The following is a 22,319-nucleotide window of genomic DNA, read 5'->3' on the forward strand; positions in this document are numbered from 1 at the left end:
CAGAGGTGCTTTTGCACAGCTTCGGCTAGTGCATCAGTTGCGTCCGTTTCTCAAGAAGGCAGATCTGGCCACAGTCACCCATGCCCTAGTCACGTTGTGGCTGGATTACTGTAACACACTCCACGTGTGGGGCTGCCCTTGAAGAATATTCAGAAACTGCAGCTAGTGCAAAATGTGGCAGCTAGGATTGTATCTGGAGCTGCCCCTTGGGATCATATTACACCCATTCTGAAAGAGCTGCACTGGCTACCAATTTGTTTCCAGGCCCAATTCAAGGTACTGATTTTGACCTTTAAAGACCTTAATGGTTTGGGCCCCTGGATAGATGAAGGACTGCCTGCTCCCAAGGGTGTCTGTCTGCTTGACAAGATCATTGGGAGGGGGCTCTGCTCCATGTGCCAATGGTGAGAGAGACTTGGTTGTCAAGCATGCGGGACAGGGCCTTCTCAGTCATTGCCCCCAGGCTTTGGAATGCTCTCCCAGCTGGCATCTGCTCCTCGGTCTCCTTGACAGTTTTTAGAAAAAACATAAAGATGTGGCTCTTTACTCAGGCTTTTAAATCAAAGTATTGTTTTTACTACTGCTGCTTTGTGTTTTATGTATTATTGTTTTTAATGGTTTATTAAATTTTTAAATAGAGATTTTTAAATTTATATTATCTGCACTTTTGTGTTTTAATTATACTGTAAACAGCTTTGTGATTCTTAATGAAAGGCAAATAGAATAATAAATAAACATAAGCAAAAGAACTGTAGAAGAAAATCCACATTAGTTTGCTGCAGATTATGAAGTAAAATGAGTCAGGTTCCTATCTCAAAGAGCTTACAACCTAAAATTTGACTATCAGGGAGGGAAAGAAAGGGGGAGGTAAGATTAATAGGAGATGAATATGGAAGTGCAAGTTACACACTTAAGGCTTGATTTAGGTTGGAGGTATAAACTTAGACGTTAAGTCAAAGGCTGCACAGTAGCAGTGGGCTTTGATAAGGTATCTGAAAGAGACCCATGGCATCATATAGGAGGGAATTCCAAGAACAGAGGCAAGGGAGAACGGATGAAGCTGTTTAAGGGAACAGGAGAGCTTGCGGCAGTTGAGAGCTGGAGGAGTAAAGATCAAAGGCAAAGACATGTCTGAAGATAAAGACAGAAAGACAGGGTGGGACATGGCGAGTGTGATGGCAAGAAGCTTGGACGGAAAAAGAATCTGAACACAGGCCACTGAAAGGTTTTGATGAGGGAATTTACAAAGTCTTAAGGGTGAGAGAAGGGAATGAATGAATTATTTTGGCAGCAGCTTTCTGAACAGAGTTGACAGGTTAAGGAAAGGCCAGAGACAAGAAGGTAGCAGTAAACCAGAGCACATACCAATATTTTAGCTGAGGGGAGTCACAGAGAAATTGATGGATTTATGTAATATTGTACAGGGAGAACCAACATGACTTCATGATAAACTGAATGTGGAGAGCAAAAGGGAAGGAGAAATCAAGATAAAGCAAGGGTCTCTTGCCTGGTTTAGTGTCTTAGCACTAGAATTATAAAATTTGTAGCTGTGACATGTCACTTCTAGGAAAACTGACAACTATAAATGATTTCCTAAGGCAATAAAAGTGTCACTTGAGAAATTCACTAAAGAGCACAATAGACATGAAATATGGTTCTTGTATTTTATACCATTAAGCATTCAAGGGATTACACTAAGAGAAGAAAGGAAGCAAAATATTGTGAAGATGTACACAAATATACAAAGCTGCCTTTGTATGGCTCTCCAGGGTTTCCAAGTGCTATCTAGAGATGCAAGGAATTGACCTTCTGAATGCAAACCTGTACTCTTCCACTGTGCTGCAGCCCTGACTAAGGGACCCATTCATTAAAGAGCTAGCTTGCAGATGAAGTTTTGGTCTATCAATTTCTTTCTGGACAGAAACTGATCAGAACGTCTTAATGAATAAATTATTATTTAAAAGCCAAATCAGTTATAACTGTAAAGAGAGCAGCTACTTACTGTAGTCTTACTTTCTGCAGCCAGACCTGAAATAGGAAAAGTTACATTTTCATTATACAGTATCTGAAACAAAACCAAGTGTTCTTCAGATCGCTTATGTACTAGATTTAAAAAATGAACAGAAATGGCAGGCTATGTCTCACAACACACAAAGATAAGAACTAGGAAGATGAATCTATTCTCAAGTTTGGTTTCAACACTGATTAGCTGCATGATCTAGGATCAAATCCCTTCAGATTCAGTTTTCCAAGACATAAAATGAAAGTGAGAGAATCCATAAAACATTAACATATCTTACTGTCACAAAGGCTCATTAAGTTAATCCAATTTTCTTAACACCACGGGTCACTGATTTTTTAAAAGTTATTGCTACACCAAGCCCATGTAACCAATTCTTAATTAGAGCATTGCTGATAGTGCACTCTGACAGTTACTGAATCATGGACCAACCAAATTCTATGGCCTACAGCGTTATTCTAGCGATCACCAGGAAGTCCATGTACAAACCACATATGATGCAACCCTAATTCTAGTATGATTTCTCTTCAGATAGGAATATTAAAAGGTTACATCAGTAGTTCAATCCAAACTAGCGGATTTATCACTACTCTTTGGACAGTTTATCCCAATGGCTAATTTGGCACTCTTTAATTTTAAGCTATTGGCTCTCACTCTAGTAATATTTAAGATTTTTAAAGTCTACCACTATTACTTCATAATTATGCCAACTTGGATTTCAAGTGGTTCCATGAATGCACCACCAGATTTACATGTCCAAATCTTGGGTTTGCTATGACATAATATGCACTCTCAACTTTATGTTGGGGTTTAGTACATTAATTTATGTGTACTAAAAGGATGTCACAAAGAGATTAAAAATGTACAAGGGTAAGGTGCTGTAGAAAATGCAGTTTTTGAAAGACTGTTGCTTCCAGTTCCTATTAATAGTTACAGTTTAAGAAAACTGTAAATAGCCTTGGTTTGAATGCAGACATTACAAAAAGTTACAAAGACAACGCAACTTCATTTTTTATCCCATTTTTAACAAGATGCCTGTGAGGAAAAGGGTAAATGCATCCAAACGAATGGGAAGATTCCAGATTCTGGGATGAACTTTTCTTTGTACTTGCATACCTTTAGTTGCAGCTGTAAGCATACCAAACCTGCAAAAAACAGAGAAGCCTTAGAAACTCTGAAGTTCAGAATCTAAGCAATGACTCAGAGAGCTGGTTCAAATGTTATGCAGAGCTATGATTTAAATCTTGGCTTTGTGCAATGTTCTTGAGCATTGGGAGCACATGGTCTCCCTTTCCCGGTCTGAGAGCCAGCGTGGTGTAGTGGTTAGAGTGCTGGACTAGGACTGGGGAGACCCCAGTTCAAATCCCCATTCAGCCATGAAACTAGCTGGGTGACTCTGGGCCAGTCACTTCTCTCTCAGCCTAACTCACTTCACTGGATTGTTGTGATGAGAAACTCAAGTATGTAGTACATGGCTCTGGGCTCCTTGGAGGAAGAGCGGGATATAAATGTAATAATGATAATAATAATAATAATGCTCAAGCCTTGGAAGGATTCTATTTCTAATTGGGGTTAGAAAGAAGCCAGGATCATTCATAAGGTCTGAACTGACCAATCCAAATTTATTCTACCCAAAGTTGCAAATTAAACAATTGCTCACATACTAACATTATGTGCACAAGGGGTGGGATGGATTTTCACCAATCCTCCCCTGTCTTCTGCTGCCCTTGATACTCCCTGAAGGTCTCCCCATATTAGGGATGGGGAGGGGCATGGAGGGTAGAAGAGAGAATGACAGCATTTGCCCCTCCCCACTTGCATGCAAAAAATATTCAGTCAGTATATATGATCAGAGCCTGACTTCAAACCTTGAGTTCAGACTGTGGTTTATTTTGCAACAATGGAAAGCATAAACCAGAACCATTCCGCTTCAGTAAAATGACTGACATTGGCTTCTTTCTAAACACAATCGGAAGCAGATTTCTTCTGAGCCTGAGTGGGCGCGTGGGAGAAATAGAAAACTATTTGAACACAAGTTTTAAAAGGTATGAATTATGTTTGTAAATATGTAAGGACACACATAGAGTACTAGATAGGTATATATCTTAGTTTTTGAAAGGAACTGAACACTCAGTTTCAATATATAATATGTTGTGCATGCATTGTGTATTTTTTGGCATCTTCTGTCAAAGGATGAACCCTTACATAGAACAGGACATCAATAGAAGAGCCTGCTTTGTCCTATTATTGTATTTCCAAAATTTTATTCAAGTCATTTTTTTCTTTTCCCTTTATCTTTCATTGTTACCGAACCTGTGAAGTAATTTATCTTAGGAGAAAGGATGTGAATTAATTATTGGATGGTATACTGAGATATGAGGACAATGGTTACCAAAATGCTATTTAAGGTATGAAAATTCTGCAATGTTCACACCTGCAAAGCAAATGTGTTGTTACCCACAACCCCAGGTCTGAAGACCCTGCATCAAAGCTGCTCCAGCTCTCTAGTACAGAATTTTGAAAGACACCCACACAGTAACTTTCTACCTATACAGCTTACAAGTGTGAAGAAGCAACCAGGAACAGCAAAGAATGACGATATCACAAATATACTTACCGAGCTGCTCGTGCAGCCTTCTTACTTTCCAAACTCACAGGAACATTGAATCTCTCTGCCCTTTTTTGCATTCTCTAAGGTGGAAGATAAAGTAGTAGACAAATATAAATATGATGTAGGTAATATAAACATTTTATACATTGTAATTCCCAATTCACCAGGCATCATTAGAACTGCCTGCCTCCATCCATTAAAGGGACTAACTTTTCATAGATTTAGAAGGCTAAGTGCCACAAAGGGAGAGGGTGAGATGCACTATTTACTTACACACTAGGTTCTTAAGGGAAGAGACACTCTGTGGGGAAATATCACAAGGAACACTCAAACAGCAGGCTTAGATGCTATGCTTACTATGGAGGTGAGGAATAATTGCAACAACCAACCCATTATCTCAGAGGAGCACTGTAGACTTGGCCAAACTCATCTGGGATGCTTCCTGCACACTCAGACTAATGGGGATAGAGCCAACCCAGGAAGTCTGGCAAGTATGGAGCAGCAGGGCCTAGAAAGAGGGAAAGTGGTGCTTCCATCCTCAAATGCTTCCCCAGTATAATCCCCCTTCTTGTTGGCCACGGGTCTAAGGACAATAAAAGAGCCATCAAAGTGAAAAACACATCTAGATTGTCAATGCCTGAATTGGTGACAACTGGGAATCTTATGTAAGCCACCTTGAATTTCATTATGGAAGAAAAGTGGGATATAAATATAAGAAATAAAATAATAAATAGCTAGCAAATGCTGTGAGGGAGAACCTGAAGCTCAACCCTCTCTGGGAAGCTACAATCCAAGGAAGAAAGGAATGTCAATGCAAGGTAGCTCTAGTCCATCCTATAGGAAGAGATATGGGGACAGAACTGTGTGTCTGAACACGCTGGGAAACCCTGTATCTTGTTCCCAACAATTGTGATTATGTTCAAAAGTTGGCTTCCTCATCAGTCAAAGTAATGAATTAGATCCAATCTCATGCTTCACTGCTATGGTCAATTGTCACCTTTTACCTTTTATCAGACCCTCACAGAAGTAACATTCTGTTATTGTATGAAGGGAGGTTTGTACCTCCTTCAAACGCACATAAGACACAGGCAGTGTAACTAGATGGACCAGAAAGTTAACCCGGGTTGGTAATTACTAATCTTCAAGCCCTTAAAAGCAATTGGACAGCATTTGCTCCCTTCTCTTCACTATAGCTTACACCAGCCTGACATGCCGAAGACCGAATTGTCCGTTATTAAGAATAAGAATTTGCCAGCAATTACAAATTATCAGTGATACAGAGAGAAGGGGGATAATTTCTTTTTATAAATTAGTATTAAAAAAACAACTGACTGTTGAGCCAAAGAATTTCATGTCAAGTACATTAGCACCATGGATGTTAACTAGAAAGCACTGGAGCACCACCAGCCTTGGCATTTCAAGGTGAGCAACCTTCTTCTCCTTCTAGCTTCAGAAAGAAAGAGCCAACTCAAACAACTCTCAATTGATGTGGAAACCAGGACTTTTAACACATTAAGAAAAACTGTTTTTAAAATGAAAAGTGAAATTGTTCCATACAGAACTTGTTACAAGGCCAAGAACATGTGGTTGCACAAAAGTCTCATGAAAATGGCTGCATTTCAGCAACTCTGCTTGCAATATTTGATCCAAGTTAAATTTGCTGGTGGCACAAAAAGACAGAAAAGAACTTTGTTCTGGCAAAAAGATAAAGAGCTGGAACACACAGAAAGCACAAATGTAAAATATTTGAGCACAGAAAGAAGAAAGGTAGCTATAAATGGCTAATCCTTTGCTTGCAACATCTTGTGAGGATTAAGTATTTGCAACACCTTATGAGAGCAATATTTGCATAACTAACAAATGAAAATATTGTGTTACACTATTAACCTGTGGAATTTGCAGACATGTTCACTGAACCTGGAGTACTGTGTACAACTCTGGTCACCACATCTAAAAAAGGACATTGTAGAACTGGAAAAGGTGCAGAAGAGGTCAACCAAGATTATCAGGGGCCTAGAGCACCTTTCTTATGAGGCAAGGCTACAACACCTGGGGCTATTTAGTTTAGAAAAAAGACGACTGCAGGGAGACATGAGAGAAGTCTATAAAATCATACATGGTGTGGAGAAAGTGGAGAGAGAGAAATTCTTCCCCCTCTCACATAACACTAGAACCAGGGGTCATCCCATGAAACTGATTGCCAGGAAATCTAGGACCAACAAACAGAAGTATTTTTTTTCACAACGCATAATCAACTTGTAGAATTCTCTGCCATGAGATGTTGTGACAGCCAACAACCTGGATGGCTTTAAGAGGGGTTTGGATAACTTCATGGAGGAGAGGTCTATCAACGGCTACTAGTCAGAGGGCTATAGGCCACCTCCAGCCTTAAAGTCAGGATGCCTCTGAGTACCAGTTGCAGGGGAGTAACAGCAGGAGAGAGGGCATGCCCTCAACTCCTGCCTATGGCTTCTAGTGGCATCTGGTGGGTCACTGTGCGAAACAGGATGCTGGACTAGATGGGCCTTGGGCCTGATCCAGCAGGGCTGTTCTTATGTAACACAGCCCACTCCTAATTATTGAGAGCAGTAAAGGTAAAGTGTGCCGTCGAGTTGGTGTCGACTCCTGGCGACCACAGAGCCCTTTGGTAGAATACAGGAGGGGTTTACCATTGCTATTTCCTGCGCAGTGTGAGATGATGCCTTTCAGCATCTTCCTGTATCGCTGCTGCCCGATATAGGTGTTTCCCATAGTCTGGGAAACATATCAGCAGGGATTCCAACTGGCAACCTCTGCCTTGCTAGTCAAGTCATTTCCCCACTGTGCCATTAACTGGCTTTTGAGAGCAGTAGACTTGTAGAGGTGTTAATTCTATGTAATTTATTTTTATTGTAAGAGCCAGGTTTTCTGCCTGTAGAGAGGAATCTCAATGCCGGCTGATAGGTTTGACCACTAGTGGCAGCCTAATTGCAACTCATGTGACCCTTGGCAGTTCAAGGGTAGCACCTTCAGTGATGGAGTTGGAAATAAAACCATGGAGAATATTATCACATTTTAGGTGCCTTCATACGTCAATTGAATCCAGAAGGTATTTACATTCTGTGGTTAAAGAGGTTCATAAAAGATCTCAAGGGTTTTTAGTGAGAATGGAGCTTGGCAGAGTTGCGAAGTGAAAGTGAGAGAGGACGTAAGTAAAAGAATTTAATGATCTGTTGATGAAGGCTTCCCACAAAGTTTAGAAGACGTCACTCTTTCAGCACCAGCTCCATTTCAGATACGTTTCTATTCACTGTTCCTAGTTACTTGCCTACTGAAGTAATAATCGGCAATTTGTGACATCAGCCCTCACTACCTGTGGTCAGCTCACTAAGCGATTATATCCTGATGGTGGCAGCTGAACAGCAGGGAGACAGAATGTGTTTTCATATCAGCTTCCCCAGTTACAGAGGAGTATAGTGGAAAGTGATAGAAATAAAGGATTACAGGCAGCCAGGCATGCCAAATTTTTCCTCTAGCACAGTTTCCTTTATCTCCCCTTGCAGGATAAAACAAACATTGTGCAAAAGACAGAATCTCGGGCATAATGATTTCTCCTTTAATATTCCAAGCATTTCCTTGGACGAGCGTGGAGACGGTATGAAAGAACTGGCATAGGGGACAATCCAAAGAGCAGGAAAGGAGGTAGAGCTTCTACATAGCCTAGTGACCTCTCCTGCCAGTTTCACAGGGCACATTCATCTACTGACAACAACAGAGCTACAAATATTATTCTCATACTGCATTCAGGCAGGTAGTAATGCTGATTGTGGCCACAGCACATATATATATACAAAAGAAGAAGAACATGAAAAAATTTACAACCATATAGCATCAACCTAGTAACATAAGACCAGCCAGCAAGCTAGGGACTGGAAAACTGAGCCTGGCCAAGTCTCAGTTACGTGAACTAAAATTAATGTGGCGACACAACATTTTCAGATGTGGAAACCTTCTGGTTTAGCAGAGAGGGGCTTACCTCCATCTGTGGAATTTCTGAAGTAATTTTCACCACTTTCTTTTCTGCACCCCTAAAGACAGACAAAACAGTTGGTCAGAGAAAATTAGTTCTTAGCTTGCCATTCCTAACTAAGATAGTACTTGTTCTGAACAGTTTGATGGGCATTTTAACAAAATGTACAGACCTGAGCAACACAAACATAAAGGTTAGATCAATATTGCAAGACACACACCTGACAGAGCCTCTCCGTTCAACAGGCAAGTGCTTTCGTCTGCTGAAGGGAGGCAAAACTAATGTTCAACGTGTAGCCAAGCCATGAATCATTTCCTGACTACAGTTCTTGAAGGATACATTTGACTAAAGTATTGGTTTGAGATCTGGGAGTCTGTTCTGGCTTTCCCACAGATTTTGCCATTATATACCATTACTATCCTATAAGAAACAATTTAGAAGAAAACTTGTATAAGATTCTATTTAAATGGTATAGTACTTCTGTACAAATCAAAAAGATACCTGAAATTTTTTTTAGGGAAATGTTGGAGATGCAGAATAAAATCATATATTTATATAGCAACTGTATTAATTGCCATAATTACAGTAGCAAAAAACAGGAAAGTAATATCAAAAGAGGATTGGAAACTCTAATTAATGTGCATTTATTAGATATATATGGAAAGGTAAAGTACATGCAATAGAAATTTTTCTGAAGTAGAAACACTTTATTGCATTCTGTAAAACTAAAGGATGATAAAAAGTACTTTTGGAATTTGTAAAATATATATATGAATATATATTGAGGAAAACATGCAAAGTAATCACTGCCCAAAGCCTTTGGATAGGGTAGTATAGGAATATGTAATAAATAAATAAGTACTAAGAAAAATGTTACAAAATAAAACATTTAAATTTGAAGATGTACATGGGATTCTGTCTAATGACATGGTGGTTTGCACCGTGGTCAGCCAGTTCATTGCCTTTAATTCCAACATGTCCAGAAACCAGCAAGCAACAACATGATTGTCTACAGCACAAAGAGTTTCCAACTGGGAAAAGAGAAAGTAATAGTCCATGCTGAACCTGAACAAGTCTAAGGTTAGCAATGAACTCCGGGAGTCAATATATGCATGCATGGGACTCTGGGACAAAAAGAACCTAGAGTACAAAAGAAAAGACCAATAAATAGGTTTAAAGAAAGGTGTACTTCCTTTACAAAGACAAATTCAAACCAACTTATGGATTCCAGCTCAGCCCTAGCAGGGTTCAAGACCAAAGGATCAAATGCTGAAGCTTGGTAGTTACCCATTCAGTCCTTACTATGGTGATAACTCTTGTATTTTAGCCTCTGTATGATCCCCAATTATATATACAACCTCGAGAGGAATGAAATTATCTTCAACTCTGAGTAAAACAGATGTCATTCAACTTGAAAGTATGGGAAGAAAACAGGGTATTGGCAAAGCATGAAGATTACTGATAAAGAGACATTAGAGAACTCAAACTGCCTGAACCACCACTGCCCAAATTCACTCACTCTCTCACAAGTCAAAATAAACTAGACTCTTTATCTGAACTTCTGATTATTGGAATATGGATGCCTTCTACCCCACTGAGAGAGAGAGGCCACAGTCCACATGCAATCACTCACACAGTATAACTAGAAAAAATTGCAATCACTTACACTGAATAGTCAGCCCTAACCAGAAACCCCATGCCTGTGTTGTGTGCCCTAAGGATCTTTATTCCTTTATGGCCATAAATTCACAAAAGGGGATGCTCTGCTGTAGTTCATGGGACAGCAATGGTTGACTTTTGGCCAGGTCAGCTCTAGCGCCATTTCAAACACACACTTCTTTAACAATGTGCAGTGGGAGCCAGTAAACAGCCTGAACAAAAATATAATGGAGTGGGCGTGCTTGGAAGTTTATGCTCTGAAAACAGGGTTGAGGTTTGCAAGGAAAAACAAAGGAGGAAGATACAAAGTTCGGAAGTTCCCAGGCTAAATGAAACAGCATCCTCCTCCTCCAAACAGCTCCCATAAAACAGTGGGTCATAGCCTGACTCATTAAGGTCCCCCATTTAGAGAAATGGACAGCTTTTGTTCAAGATTCCTGGACAGTTTTCGTATTTTATGCCCTGAAAGGTAGTAATGGTTTAATGACTTTTTCACAGGAAGCAATTCAGAACAGGAACCAAGGAGTCAGGGACTTGTTACCCTTGCAGTACTGTTTGCAGTTTTCTATTTGTGATGCAGAGAAAGGGCATCCCCTGCTGCCGAGGAATAAGCACTGCACTAAAATCCACATCATCTTGGACTCCAACTCAATAACTTGTTATATTGAATGGAACTTGATCCAATTTAGTAGGTAAGAAGTTGTACAAACCCACTGTGCAACTACTGGCATTCAGGTCAAAGAACCCAATCAATCTTGGGCAAACAGTAGCATCTGCCTTATTTTTGAGGAACTGAAGAGGAGGAATTAAAGGCTGTCACTTTTATTCAGCAAGAGCTTTCACCTATACTGCACAGAAAACATGAGGGCAATGATTCACAAAGTATAGTTTCATCCTCATTGTACCATGAATGCAGCCATAACTGAAAGCTAGTACTGATCTCCCTAGAGCCATACTCATCCTTTCACAGCACATGATCTCTGCAAGAGTCACTAACATAAAAACCTAAGTTATTCTATTCCTGTTTGCACAAAGACAAGACCCATGCACAAGTATATGAATTATAAAATAATGCATAGAACTTGTTCAAGGCTTCAGGCACTTACCAATGTCCATCAAGCAAAAAGATCTTGGGCTTTGTCCATTCAGCTAGAGCACACTGGAATCTTAAACTATATACTACAATGGATAAAAGTGAGAAGAGGTATCTGCACTTTGCTACTGAGAAATATATGTCCCTTCTAGAGGTGTGCATGAAACAGATTTTGCATTTTGTTTCAAGCACGAAACGGGGTGCTAGCTTGAAATGTTTCAAGCTCGCAACGCAAAATGCTTGAAAGGTTTTGTCGAAGCGGCAGCCAAGCCAGCTGTTTTGACAAAACAAACTCAAAACGTTTTGAGTATTTCAAGCGCTGTTTTGGAGGGCTGTTTTTCCAGGAAGAGTGGTCTACCGATTGGGGTTGGCGGGTAGACCAGGCCTCCATTCCAGACTTAGCATGCTGGCCCACCTTGGAGGACTGGTCTACTCACATGATGTAGGTAGACCAGTCCTCCAAGGTGGGCTGATGTGCTAAGTGCGGGGCGGAGGTCTGGTCTACCCGCCCCATGTGGCGGGTAGATCAGCCCTCCGAAGCTGGCCAACATGCTAATTCCGTGGCAGAAACCTGGCCTACCTGCCTCATGCAGATGGTAGACCAACCCCCTGAGATGGGCTGACATGCTAAGTCCAGGGCGGAGACCTGGTCTACCCACCGATCCCAAATTGGTAGACCAGCTCTCCTCAGAAAAACAACCCTCCAAAATAGCACTAGAAACACTTGAATCCAGGCAGGGTTGTTTTGATTCAAGTTTGAAACAGGCCCTTTATTTGAAGCATGTTTTGTTTTGAGCTGGAAACACTCAAAACGGCCCATTTCGAGCTTGAAATGTTTTGCACATCCCTAGTCTTTTCCTGTCAGGAAAGGATATTCCAGAATGCAACACACTGTATTCCTCAAAACAAATCTTTTGGCTTCTCTGCACTGTGTTTTGCCATCTGATAAAGGGGATTTTAAAAATGTACCTAACTTCTACAGAAGGGGCAGCATGAGCCAGAAAAGGATTTGAAGGTAATTGGATTTATAGGAGTCCCCCCCCCTTACATTCTACTGAGTACAAAACACCAAAAGCTCTACTAGTGCTGGAATTCTAATGTCTTGGATTAAAGGGAAAATATGATATACCCAAATGCTAAACTGTAAAGGTCTGCAAACAAAAAAGCTCATGTACTGTATGCAAAAGAGTACACTGGTAATATTGGGAAATCCCTACCCTAGATAACCCAGGCCATCATGTCAATTCCTTTATCAACTAATCCCTGTGCATCTTTCCCAGGTTTCACATATAGCCAAGGCCTGCTATACTTTGCTTATTTTAAAACCATGGATCTCAAAATGTTACACGATTCATTAGGAGATTCAGGGTAATTACTAGGGGAGGTGCTAGCTCACCCTTCTTGACCTCTTCTTCTAGCACAGCTTGTATGCAGGTCTGGTTGATTAGGTCGGGAGTAAGCTCAAATGGTCCGTTGACTAATGGTATTGGGGACAAATGGACAATTTGCTTCTTTCTCTTAGCCTTTAAAGCATGCCGTTGACACAGGTGGCCCTATTCTTTTTTACAACTTGCCTGTTCCTTGATGTGGAATGAGAATGGGCATTGCAAGTTAAGCTGTGTATCTTTGCTTTGTCTTTGTTAACACTGGGACGGCTCTAACAGTTTTTCTTACACCTAGGAAGGATCACTAAACTAAATTTGAGATTTCCTGCTTAAAGCATGTTGAGAGGGAATGGTCATTTACTGGCGGGAGAGAAGGAGGACAGAATGACATTCTTGTCAAAAGAAAGAGGATGGTAAAGTTAACTTGTTAGAAGAGGAGAGATTCATATAACACCTTTGAGACAGATCTCAAGGACTGTGCACCTTATACAACCATATCACACACAAGTGAACAAACTGGGATTAGTCATAGAAATCATTGTTTTTAATTAAATTTCTAATACTATTGGTAGCAAAGGTACACTTGGAAGTTGCAGGCAATGCCCACTGAATTTCAGAAAGATTTTTGGTGGTAAATGAATACACTTTCCACATCCTGCACCCTCCCTAGTAGGAGCAGAATAAAATATTCAAAATAGAAAATATATGTGGAATTTGCCTATATAGCAAAATTAATATAGGATACAATAATGTAACTTTTCCTGGTACAGAAAGTTGGTCACTTTGATGCAGAATTTCGATGTTTTAAAATGAGATGTTCAAGCTAGACTATCAAAAATGATAGATACGTTTGGTCAAAGTATGGTAGAGTATGTTCCTGAAAAATATATAGAAGTTTGGTGATAAAGAAGAACAAGTGACTTTGCCTATTCCAAAATGTAACTCATTTTCCAGGTTTACCACATATACACTTTTAGCATTACAACTCGTAATTTCCAAAAAGTAAAAATATAACCCCTGTGCTATCACCCTTCTCTATCTATTCCACAAAAGATTTGATTTGTATTCTTCAACATAGATAGCAAAAGACATATTCAGAGATGAAATGTGTTGCAAAGGAAAATGGCACACAAATGTTAAAACAATATCATGCTTTGGTATACAAAGAACAGATAATTACTCTTCAGTAGATTTCTCAATAGGTACTTCCTCTTTGATAGGAGTGTCTACTGGTTTCTGTTCTTCTTCCTGCAATGCAAACAATCAAAAGAGAGAGGTAAACCTAAAGGACAAAACAAATATAAGCCTCTTAAAAGATGTTGATAAGGACTAACAGCTCAATCCTATGCACACTTAGTCTTATTCATGTTATGTTCAATGCACATACAAACTATGTATAGTGTATGCACATCATTATTTGCACATTTTGTTCAATGCACATATAGTAATACACTTCCTAACTGCATTTGAGGGGTTCACTTTTTAAAGGAACACATTCACACACAAAACAGGGATATGTGTATGCATGTACGACATCTGGATAGAGCTCTAGTTAGAAGCAAATCATACTGACTGAGTGGCATTTACTAAATTTGCATAGAATATAGTCTTAATTTTAGAAGTCCAGCTCCATAATTATAGCTCTGGATACAGATGAACTTGCATATTTACAATAAGAAAAACTAGTCCAACGAATGCACTAGATATCCTTTTATTTTTGAACCTATCAGCCAAAGCTGATGCTATGTTTCCTTTAACTCTTTTACAAGTGAACAATAAGGATACTGGCAGATCAAAAGGGAAAGTTAATCTTAAAATTAAAGGCTCATTTCCATTTCTATCAAAATTATAGAGCAGATAACCCCAGAACAGGTTATAATGTACTGTAACTAGACCAACATCTTTTAGCAGTAAATGTGTGAACAAATTACACACATGTTATTTATTTAACTTCTATACCACCCAAACCTTCGTCTCTAACATTCAATTGTATTTTCATTTTGTTGACATTAACATATCAAGAATTCTAAAAACTGTATAGCATTTGGTGTTGCAGTAGTTAGCATGTTGCTGAATGGAGATTTGAACCTAGGGAAGACCTGGGTTCAAATATCCACTCAGCCATGAAACTCACTGGATGAGCTTGGGCCAGGATCATTACTGGTCAGCCTAAACAATCTCACAGAGTTGTTTCAATAAGAAAATAGGGTGAGAAAGAACCATTTATGTCACCTTGAGCTCCTTGGAGGAAGGTGAGGATATAAATGTATCTGAGGACAGATTCAGCTTGCAATTTGTTGTCTCCAACTTTATTGGTTAGGATTTCATCTTGTAATCAACCTTGACATAAAAATTCCAACAGCCTGTTTGTTAGCTGGACTGTGACCCCCAAACATGCGTTCAACAGTCACAAATTGGCCTTGCTCTAAGTAAATGTTGCAGCCAGATCGCCCTCACATCCCTAAGTAAATGATGTAAATGCTGTTTCCAAGAACCCCAGAGAATCATACCAGTTGGAGCTCAGCTGGGTAGGTTTGTCCTCCTTGAGGGAAGAGCTATAATTACATTCTGCTAGCATTAAAGATAAGAGAAGCATGCTACACCCAGGACTGGGGCATTTCTGGCTAGGAATGAAATCTGTCCAAAGCTACTGGTCAAATCTTTTCACCTCCTCATTTCAACGTCTTCATCCATGAAGAGGTGATAAAGGTATGAACTATTACTATACAGCACAAATTTTACTTGTTGTGCACCACCCAGAGCCTTTGGATAGGGTAGTACAGAAGCGTAATAGATAGATAGATATGAATAAATAAATACAGTATTGACTACTGTGCCAGTATACTTAAAGATGAGCTGTTAAAACTGCATGTTCTTCAGAACTCTGCAACCTAAGATGGACACAATATACAATTCTGGGAAAGTTCAACTTTTAGTAGCCACATTTGGAAAATTATACGATATGACAGCTATCTATATACAAAACTGGCTTCAATAACACCCACATCATACTCCACAAATGCAGGAACATAGTTGGCATAGAATATTAATATTCCAAGGAATACACTTTCATTTTAAATAAAACATGCATGAAAGTATGTGGGAAATCTCAAAAGTGGAGGATGGGACACACAACTGAGCAGAATTCAGTGCCCTGTAGTGACTCAGTAAAAGTAGAAAATATTATGCAGATACAGCTAATGAGACAATACTAAATGTACATATGTCAGAGAAGTCAACTCCTTTGAATACAAAACTTGCAATACTTTGGTACAGAATTAGTATACACAACTTTGTTTCTAAGGAAACAAAGAATTAATGGCCATTTGGCTGACAGTTAATCCTGATCTCTTGCTATTACTCCTAAAAGCGCTATTTAGCAGTTCTGTAGACATTAAAGTTTATATATGCAACTAAACTTATTTGTGTGATTAGTCTGAGAATCATAGATCTTTTTAACAGCTGTATCCATAGCAGGGTGTGTAAATCTTTGGTTACAGTCCAAACTATGTCACTACAGTGTGTGAAAAGGTCACATATCAGTCCAGTAAGGTCTGATATAAGGTCTGAGCACAAATGGGTGCCAAATTCACAAGAATGAAAAATGTTCAGTTATTCAGATGCATTGTGTTTTAGGACAATGTGAACAGATGTTTATGCAAACATCTGAATAATTTGAATTTTTGTGAAGCAACTGGGATATGGCAAGTTTATACTGTAAATTATACTTTTCAAATGATTAACTAAATATAACTCTCCAATCAGCTTACAATTTAAAAACAAAAAATACACCATTTTAGAGCAAGATTTGCAAATATGATTACCATAGTTGTATTCCATTCTCCTCCGATGAATTTCTATTACTAAGAATATTTATATACCCCTTTTCAACACAAGTTCTCAAAGTGGTTTACACAGACAAGTAAAAATAAATAAAATGGCTTCCTTTTGTACTTCCGCATATCTGTTCTCTTTCCAATTATATGCAAGCCCAATTGAATTTTTGCAAGGTTAATACACAGAACACTAAATCTAGGTTTAACAAGAAAAAAAATCAGATTCATTTCAGCATACATTCCCCCAATAACACGGGGATACAATGAGTAGCATCCACAGTGGTGCTGATGCAAGTACACTAACACAAGCCATTTTCTCCGCCATAGACTCCTAGACTTCTTGCAGGTCAAAAAACTCCTGGTGATCCTATAGGATGCAGCAAGAGAAAACTCCAGAAACCAGGCAAAGGCATCTTTCACAAGTGGAGTTCCACAGGTGGAAGGCATTTCTACCTGGTTTGCAAACTCCGTGTCACATGCAAACCCCATGCAAACTCCAATGTCACATCCCATCCCATTGTAAAGGGTCCCTCAACCCTCAAAAACAGGATCAGTTTTTAGGGGCCTCGGGAGGCTGCATCAAGAGGAAGGGATGCCAAAAATGGCTTCTAGAACTGCTGGATGTGAAAGAACTTTCCAGAACTGCTACGGATGGTACCCGGTGAGAACCAATGAGACAATCAGTTTCTTTGCTATTTTGTGATCACTTCAAGCTCAAGCACTGGTTACACATAATTAGAAAAGCTGTAAAAATACTGCTGAATTTATAAGTGACCAAACATACATGATTCACTGGGCTAGTTAGGAGATGCTGAACCATGGATCTCCAATAAAATAGGTTAACACATATCATGTGAGTGATGTGTGATTTCTTAAACATAATTATTTAACAGTGTTAAAAATCATCCCTAGCCATATGCAGTTGACAAGAATTGGCATGGTAGAGGCAGTACTAGGAACTTTTGCTGGTAAATCATGTCCCTGTACCAAGGAGCTGAAACACAGTGCTGACTACAACATGATCTGTGACTCCAAACATAATACAACTTATCTCGATGCACTGCGTCACCAAAAGAAGCTTGCAGGAAAGAGGGAAAAACCAACTAAGATCAGGATGGGGCACAAACACATGACACAAACTATAGGATTAATAGTTATTTTGAGCAGAAGTAGGATTTACCTCTGTTTCTTCTCCCAAGACATCTTCTTCATTTGCTTCCTCCTCCGCTAGAAGAAATCAGGGTAGAAAGAGTTATTAAAGTATATTTTACATGCTGGATATAGTAAGAGCCTATATCCTGGCTGCTAGTATGTTTCCAGGCAAGGTACAAAGTGCTGGTAATTTTAGTTTTAAAGCCCTGAATGGCTTAGGTCCGGTTTATCTGAGAGAGCGCCTTTCTCTACAAGATCCCTACAGCTCATTAAGATCATCAGGAGGGGTCCGTCTTCGGGTGCCACCAGTTCATCTGGTGGTGACCTGGAATCAAGCCTTCTCAGTTGTCACCTCTAGGTTGTGGAACGCGCTCCCTGTGGATATTAGAGGATTATCTTCCTTGGAGGCCTTAAAACCCCATCTTTTTAGCCTGGCTTTTAATGATATTTAATTTTAGTTTTAATCTGCTTTTTAATTTTTTTAAAATTTTAATTGATTTATCATGTGTTTTTTATTTTAATGTAAACCTCCCTGAGCCACTTTAGGAAGGGCGGTATATAAACTGAATAAATAAATAAAATAATCCCTAGAATACTTGTGTTCTGTATTCAGACAGAATCTTCTGTTTTTGTTTTATGTTGTTGTTGTTGTTGTTGTTGTTATTATTTACATTTATATCCCACTCTTCCTCCAAGGAGCAGTGTACTACATACTTAAGTTTCTCCTCACAACAACCTTGTGAAGTAGGTTAGGCTGAGAGAGGAGTGACTGGCCCAGAGTCAGAATAGCACAAACAACATATAACTGAGAGTACCACTGCCAATTCTTTTATAGTACTTATGTACACATTATTCAACAACTAAAAAAGTGCAACATAAATTGTATCTTATTAGTCAAAACACATACAAGTTTGAATATACATGAGTGAGCCCCCTTCCACTCTGAATCTCACTCTATTATTATTATTTACGTTTTATATCCCGCTCTTCCTCCAAGGAGCCGAGAGCTGTGTACTACATACTTAAGTTTCTCCTCACAACAACCTTGTGAAGTAGGTTAGGCTGAGAGAGAAGTGACTGGCCCAGAGTCACCCAGCTAGTTTCATGGCTGAATGGGGATTTGAACTCGGGTCTCCCCAGTCTTAGTCCAGCACTAACCCCTACACCACCCCGGCTCTTTGTGGTTTCAGTTATTCATGGCAGGCCCAGAGTCACCCAGCAAGTATCATGGCTGAATGGGGATTTGAACTCGGTTCTCCCCAGTCTTAGTCCAGCACTCTAACCACTACACCACGCTGGCTCTCAACTTCCTCTCTCTCTAACTTCCTGTTTAACTCAAATCATAGACAGTCATTGTGTGTGAATCAACAGACTATGGCTTGAGCTTTTTTCCCAAACCAGAATTGGAAGCCATGATTAACCATAGCTTGAAGGGCAAGCACAAACTACAGTTTTGTCAGTTTGGATGTAATGGTAAACTATAATTTGTCAAAGTGTGCTAAAGAGAAAGTCAGGAAAGAAATTCAACCATGTAAGCCCAAACTCCACCAAGCATGGTGAGGTGTTTTGTTTGAACTGGTCCATGGTTTTAAGAACTTCTGTTTGGCAGCATCATCCATTTATAGAATCAGACCACAATAGCACAAAAACATTTGCTGTGTTGCAAAATTTAAATGCTTTAAAATGTGTGCAAACAAATGAATAGCTTGTTAGGATAAACACAGTAAGTTACACTAACCTTAAAGCAATGTTTGGGCTATAGAGTTGAGTAAGCATTTCTTTTGCTTTTCTTATACTCTATCAGAATACCAAGAGTGTCAAGAGAAAGACAAGCATTGTTTTCTCTTTAAGGGCTCAATCCCATCTTCTCCAAGTTGTAAGAAGAGGGACAGGACCATGCCTAAGTCCTGCACACTGGTACAGAAGGCCTGGAAGTAGTGCTATCCCAATCTAGGCAGAACTGGAGTGCAATACACTGTGTTGGGCACAACCAGAAGGAAAAAGTTACATTGGTAGTACTTACTGTGAAGGTTCTTTCGCCCCAGTATACAGAGGATATCCCTTGACATGGGCTGTCTGCCCACTTGCTCCCAGAAGGCAGACCAATTATGCAAATTTTGAGCAGTCCCATGGTGCCCTTAGGCAAGATCCACCCAGTTCCAGGACTGTTTGGTGAAAGATGCAAGGAAGGAAGGCTCCAGAAGCAGAAAAAACAAGGAGCCGTGGGGGGGGGGGGAGATTCCAGCAGCATAGGCAGCAGAGCTGATAAAGAGGCATTTCCCTGTGGAGGAACTGCCCTGTTGTGCTACCCCAGGTGATGGATCCCTCCACTGCCACCATGTTTGGAGGAACAGCTCTCTATTCCTCCTAACCTTTTTACCTCTGCCACCAAGTAGCCTTTTTTGTATGGCTGAGTCCATTGCAACAGCCATTCAAAAGTTGCCCAAACCCAAAACTCTAATAGTGTGGAAAGGCTTTATAGGCATGGGGTGGACACACCAACAAGCCTCTAATTTTTATATAACAAGAAAGTTCACTTCTAGAAAAACTGGTTCAATTAAAACATTACTTTTGCAGCGAAAAATACAAACCGAAAACAGTTACTTAAAGACCAGGAAAACAACAAGCTGGAAAAAACACAATCATTACCAGGCTCTATACTGGTCCCTACTCAGAGCACTTTGCACTTTCTTCTTCTTCTCAGCTTCTCGCTTGCTGGACAGTATCTTGTTCTGGTTACAGCACAGGTCTGGGGCTCAATCCAGCCTGGCTTTTCTTTTTCTTCTAGTGATTTCAGCTATTTTCCTCCCACAACCTCTCCTGCAGATAGACCAACTCCATCGCAAACAGATTCTCTTTCAGGCTTCTTCTAGCTGCTCTCCAGCAGACTCTCTCTGCTCTCCAAAACTCTCTCAATATATGTACATTTTTGCCCCAACAGTTTCTCAGCCCAGCCAATCACAACAAACAAAAATTCCCTCCCTTTAAAAAAATCTCTTTCCCAAAAATAACATCAACTGTCCAACAGCTAAACCAAATATGAAACTACAGAAAAGCAAGAAAAAACTTTTGATCCTGCACCTTCTCCATGCATAGGCATTTGCAAGCACAGAAATCCTATTTACAATAATGCAGAGCTTTTAGAAATATTAATGCAATATATAATTCATTCATAATACAAGGGCTATTTACAAAAAGAAGAGGTTTGGGAATATTAATACACTTTACAATACAAGGGCTTATTTACTGAAATGCAAGGGGTCTAGGCCTCATTCCTCCACATCCTCCAAAAGAGGTAAGAGCCACTATGAACCAAATTTCAGTGTAATGCACTGCAACCATAAACCTAGGGCAGGTCAGATACCCTCCATTCATGGGGAGAAAGAACTTTCACGGTAAGTACTACCAATGTTACTTTCTCCTCCAGTGTAGGAGGCTATCCATTGACATGGGACATACCAAAGCAGTAGTCACTGGGCTGGAAAAGGTTTATGCAGAGAAAGGAGAACCCTACATTGAGACTACTTGCTGTAGCACTGTATGGCTGAAAACTGCTTGTGTTGTATTGACTGGTGTACATTCAGCTTATAGTGCCTGACAAATGGAGAGAGAGAAGACCAAGTAGCTCTACATATTTCTGCAATAGGGGTATTAGCTGAAAAGGCTGCAGAAGCGGCTGCACTTCTGGCAGAGTATGCCATGATTTTGGTTGGTGGACATAATGCCAAGGACTCATAAGCTATAGCTATACAAGTTTTTATCCAAATGTGTGAAGGTAGCTTTTGATGATTTGGAGCCCAGGGTGGCAGGGTGAAAAGAGATAAAGCATCAGCCTGATGAAGGTCCCTAGTGTGTTTGATATAAATTTTGAGGGCTCTCTTGAAGTCGAGAGTATGCCATTTTTCTTTCGAATGTTTAGGCAATGGGAAGAATGGTAGAAAACTAATGTCCTGATTCCTGTGAAAAGATGTATTAACTTTCAGGTAGAAAGTGGGCTGGAGCAGGCAGAGATGTTTGCATATGGAGAGGGCTCCTAATTCAGAGACCCTGTGGGCAGATGTCTTACAAAGTGATATTCCTGGTGGCTATTACAATAGTTTAAGCAGAGTCGTATTAAGTGGCTCAAAAGCAGCCCTGGTGAGTGTGTTGAGCACCTTATTTCATGATGGAAATCTGTGGAATGGGGGAGGTGCAATACTGGTTGCTCCTTTAAGGAATCATCTGATGTCAGGGTGAGAAGCTAAAGAGAACTTGGAGGAAGGACAAAAAACTGAGGACAAAGCAGAGGTCTCTCTTTGAAGAGCATTGGGTCTCAATCCTTTGTCCAGTCTGGATTGAAGGAATGATAAAACTTGGGAGACAGAGGCTTTCAGTGGTTGCATCTGCTGGTGCTTGGACCACTTGAGGAATGCTGTCCAGGTAGTCTGGTAAATTCACACTGCGGATTGGCGTTGTGAAGCTAGTATGGTATCCTGAATGCTTTTGGAATAGCTCTTGGAAGCCAACAGTGTTTGCTAAGTTTCCAGGTGTGAAGATGCAGCCAAGACGGCTCTA

At 40.0% G+C, this 22,319-nt stretch overlaps 1 protein-coding gene across 2 annotated transcripts in view; it reads right to left on the minus strand.

The window, feature by feature from the left end:
- SARNP (SAP domain containing ribonucleoprotein) overlaps window positions 1-22,319 on the minus strand; it is a 111,657-nt gene that overhangs the window by 70,552 nt on the left and 18,786 nt on the right. For both annotated transcript variants that reach the window (XM_053295619.1, XM_053295620.1), the window contains exons 3-8: window positions 17,794-17,840; window positions 13,958-14,025; window positions 8,647-8,698; window positions 4,638-4,711; window positions 3,137-3,165; window positions 2,003-2,028 (exon numbers count right to left, since the gene is read on the minus strand). In XM_053295619.1, coding sequence (XP_053151594.1) covers window positions 2,003-2,028; window positions 3,137-3,165; window positions 4,638-4,711; window positions 8,647-8,698; window positions 13,958-14,025; window positions 17,794-17,840 — 296 coding nt within the window. The remainder of the gene's footprint in view (window positions 1-2,002; window positions 2,029-3,136; window positions 3,166-4,637; window positions 4,712-8,646; window positions 8,699-13,957; window positions 14,026-17,793; window positions 17,841-22,319) is intronic.

Source organism: Hemicordylus capensis, chromosome 2 (genome assembly GCF_027244095.1).
Source record: "Hemicordylus capensis ecotype Gifberg chromosome 2, rHemCap1.1.pri, whole genome shotgun sequence".
In the NCBI taxonomy this organism is placed as follows: Eukaryota; Metazoa; Chordata; class Lepidosauria; order Squamata; family Cordylidae; genus Hemicordylus; species Hemicordylus capensis.